The sequence below is a fragment of the Limulus polyphemus genome, unplaced genomic scaffold, assembly GCF_000517525.1.
Source record: "Limulus polyphemus unplaced genomic scaffold, Limulus_polyphemus-2.1.2 Scaffold4489, whole genome shotgun sequence".
Lineage (NCBI taxonomy): Eukaryota > Metazoa > Arthropoda > Merostomata > Xiphosura > Limulidae > Limulus > Limulus polyphemus.
The window spans coordinates 1-3598 of record NW_013670099.1 but is presented as its reverse complement, the minus strand read 5'-3'; the positions used below and the strand labels follow the sequence as shown (position 1 = coordinate 3598).

Below are 3598 nucleotides of genomic sequence, written 5' to 3'. Positions count from 1 at the left end.
AACCTGGAGGGTATATCTTTGTTAACATGAGACAGTTTTTGTGTACAAGTGAACCTGGAGGGTCTATATTTATTAACATGAGACCATTCATAACATCAGTGTAATAACTGTTATAATCGTATATTATCATCATTTTTTATATTTTGTACCGTCATTGCCAGGATAATCCGAGTAATAATATTTATTGGTAAATATGATATTTTAACTAGTGTTAATTACAATTAGCTATATTTTTCATGAATCAAAATAACTAGAAATTAATAAATTGTTTAGCAAAAATAAAAATGTAGAACCGTCAAGAATAATGAATAACTACTCTTCATCTTCTGTCAATTATGAAATTATTCAAAATGTGTGCATTGTATTAGAAAATGTTATCAGAAGGTGTAGGTTTTGAAAAAAACATACTGTGAATGTTATTAATTGAGTTTTTTTTTTAAAACATGCTCAGAGACAGCGAGAAAAGAAATTTGAACCCAAGCCTCCTCCCACCAGTATTGTAAGTAGTCTAAATACTTTCTTCAATATAAGTCTACAGAGGACTGAGTATACTGTATTAAAACAATTTTTGAGACTTGCCACATTGTTACAGTATGTGTCACTGTGTCAGGTCATGTTCTATCTGATAACCGTGCCTCTTAACAATATCCCTGCAGGGTTATTTTTATTGCAAAGTGCTCTGTCGTGTTCAAAAAACACTATTTCTCCATTCAAGCTATCCATAATCTATTAGTGTAAACTGCAACTTTATACCGATTGTGGTTGTCATGTGACTTGCATATTTAAAATAGCTTTAATGTAGCATTCTCAACCCTGTATTTAGCAAAATTGTGATGATCATTAACTTAACAGAATATTACAACCACCCTTTAGTTCAAAGAAATTAAATTATATGTCTCTCCCATTGTTGGCAATTCTTAAGTTTGTCAGGCCCTTTGCCCCCCCCCCCCTCCTGCAATTGCAGGGTCATACTTATGCAAATGGCACCAACTCAAACAGAAAACAAAAAAATGGACCTTAAAAGAATTAAATGGTTACATATAGTAAGAAAACTACTGGCTAATTATATGGTCAATAATGGTTGCACATAGTAAGAAAACTACTGGCTGATTATATGGTCAATACTAAGTATAATAACAGCTATGCTTAACTCGAGTAAAGTTTTAGTAAAATATCAAAATGTCAATTTTTTTCTCATAATATAGTTAGTAGTAACTCATCATTAATTTCTCTAGGCTTTTAGCAGTCTTATCTATGGCATTACTGACAAATCTCTAAATGCCAAGACACAAGCCGAAGAGAAAATCAACGTTCAAACAGTTGAAGCTCAATACCGAAGTATTTGTGAGAAAGATGATGCAAGCTCCGAGCTGTCAGAGGGCCCTCCTGGCTACGACAACATCTCTGATCATGGTGTGAAAGTTTAAGATGGTTTCCGAGCTATCATTAAGATATGAAAAAAAGATTCAGTGTGTTTGTGATAGGATTCCAAAGTATGTTTGCTTTAGTTGCTTCACAACTTGTGAAGTATATATACAGTAATAATAATAACGTACATGATAAAATGTTTAAAACATATTTATGAACATTTTGTTGTGATCAAACTTTGCTGGAATTAAAAATTTATTTTCCTGAAAGTAAGGAAATTTTTCTACAAGAACATTCTGAAATATTTAAATGTGTATATACAGTTTTGGAATTAAACTTATTTTAGTTATTGGACCAAAGTATTAAACAATAATTAATGTAGAATTTTTTGTACTGCAAATGAATCATCATCATAAATATGGTTTGAAAGATTTCAAGTAGTTATGATCTGTGTAATAATTACTTTTCTAAACTTTAGAAGTCTGTGAAATGTAGTATTTGGAAATAAGCTGTGGTCCGATTTTATCAGTGCATATTTTGGTATTTAACGACTGAAAATTGGTTAAATATAACTTCTACTGTAACAACCACAAATTTTTGTATAATGACTAGAATATGAAAGCATTCCAAACTTTTGATGAAATTATAATATATTAAAACACAAGTTAGAAATACACTTAAGCTACTTTATTGTGTAATTTACTGACAGTGTAATGTCACCGTTATCTTCATTAAAATTTACAACATATCATTCTACATATCTCTCACTAATTAATATTTTAGTAATGAGAACCAATATTTAAAATTAATTTTTAGGTTTTATTAAATGTAACTGAATAGTCTGTAATTGATTGATTTTTCAAAAAACACAATATAATAGTATAATAAAGAAAAACACAACATAATTACATCAAGCTTTTATTAGATGTTTCAGAACCTTCAGTACGAAGCAAACATAATGGTAATTACTACACCATACATATGATATAATCTGTAATGAATAATAGGAATTCAAATTGTTTACTTATTATTTATTACAAATTATACTATGATCTTTGTTTTGTATCTTAAGCTTACCGAAGATGGAATGCTGAAATGTTTGTTAAATGCTTCATGCAATTATGTTCATGTTTTTTTATAGTTGAAGAACTAGTGTTTTAAATTCTTATATGAACTCAATCAGATGTTTTTACAAAAAAAATTTCTAGCATAGAAATGTTGGCCTGTTGCAGACTTGTTATTTAGCTTATATTAAAAATGTTTCTGGAGTTTTATGCTTTTAACATTGTATATTTGAAGATCAACTTATTTCTAAAGGGATATGTTTCACAGAATAATGTGATTTGCTGAAAGGTTTGTGGGAACTCGATTTTCTTCATTAAACAAGGTGCCAAGATCTGTACTTTTTACCTCCCAGGTGTATGTTTATTTCAGCTCTTTAGTTTTTGTTCCTATTTGCAAAATAAAACTGTTAAAAAACTACTGCACCTAGTAATGTCTTATTTGCTAATTTCATCACTAAAGTTTTATATAAGAATTAATGAATGCAGTAATATTTTTGTAATTCAAAAATGAAACTTATCAGCAGATATATTGAATAATTTACCTCCTGACCTAAAGAAAATTATTTTACAATTTCATAATTATCATTGTGATTTTAAGGTACAACATTGTAAGTTACATGTGTTTGAGATAAGAATTTATTCATAACATAGGAGCAACAAAGGATTATTTGGTCCTTTGAGGATGTCCTTGCACATTTTTTCCTTTATTTTTCAGGAAATCACAGATTCACATCCTATTACACACCTTTAAAGTGCTGACCACGCTACTGCTGATGGCAACTTATTTCATAAGCATACAGTTTTTTTCCAAATCGTAAACTTGCGTCTTTTCATCCTATTACAGGGCTCATGATTATCTTTTGTTTTTAGGGAGCCAACTGGGCCCACAAAACATGCATTTTTAGGGGCAAATCCTATGGCTTATTGCAAAATTTACTCTATAGTGGAAGTTATCAGAAAAATCACTTAATTAAATATTGGATATGTCAATTTATTCTGTTGTGAACTCATATTTCATGAAAGAAAACACAAGTCAAACCATTTCATTTTTCCAGACCACTTAAATGATTTTCATCTCATATATGATCTTTAATTTCTCTCTAAGTCAGTGTAATCTATTCTTGTTCCCATATAACCCATTACCATCTAGTTGACACATATTTGTC

The 3598-nt window shown here is 29.7% G+C and overlaps 1 protein-coding gene across 1 annotated transcript in view; it reads left to right on the top strand.

Moving 5' to 3' along the window:
* Nucleotides 1–1427, top strand: part of LOC106471238 (balbiani ring protein 3-like) — a 60126-nt gene extending 58699 nt beyond the window's left edge. Inside the window, exons 26-27 of the mRNA XM_022399862.1 lie at nt 429–499; nt 1236–1427. Of these exons, the coding sequence (XP_022255570.1) occupies nt 429–499; nt 1236–1427 (263 nt within the window). The remainder of the gene's footprint in view (nt 1–428; nt 500–1235) is intronic.
* The last annotated feature ends 2171 nt before the right edge of the window (nt 1428–3598 follow it).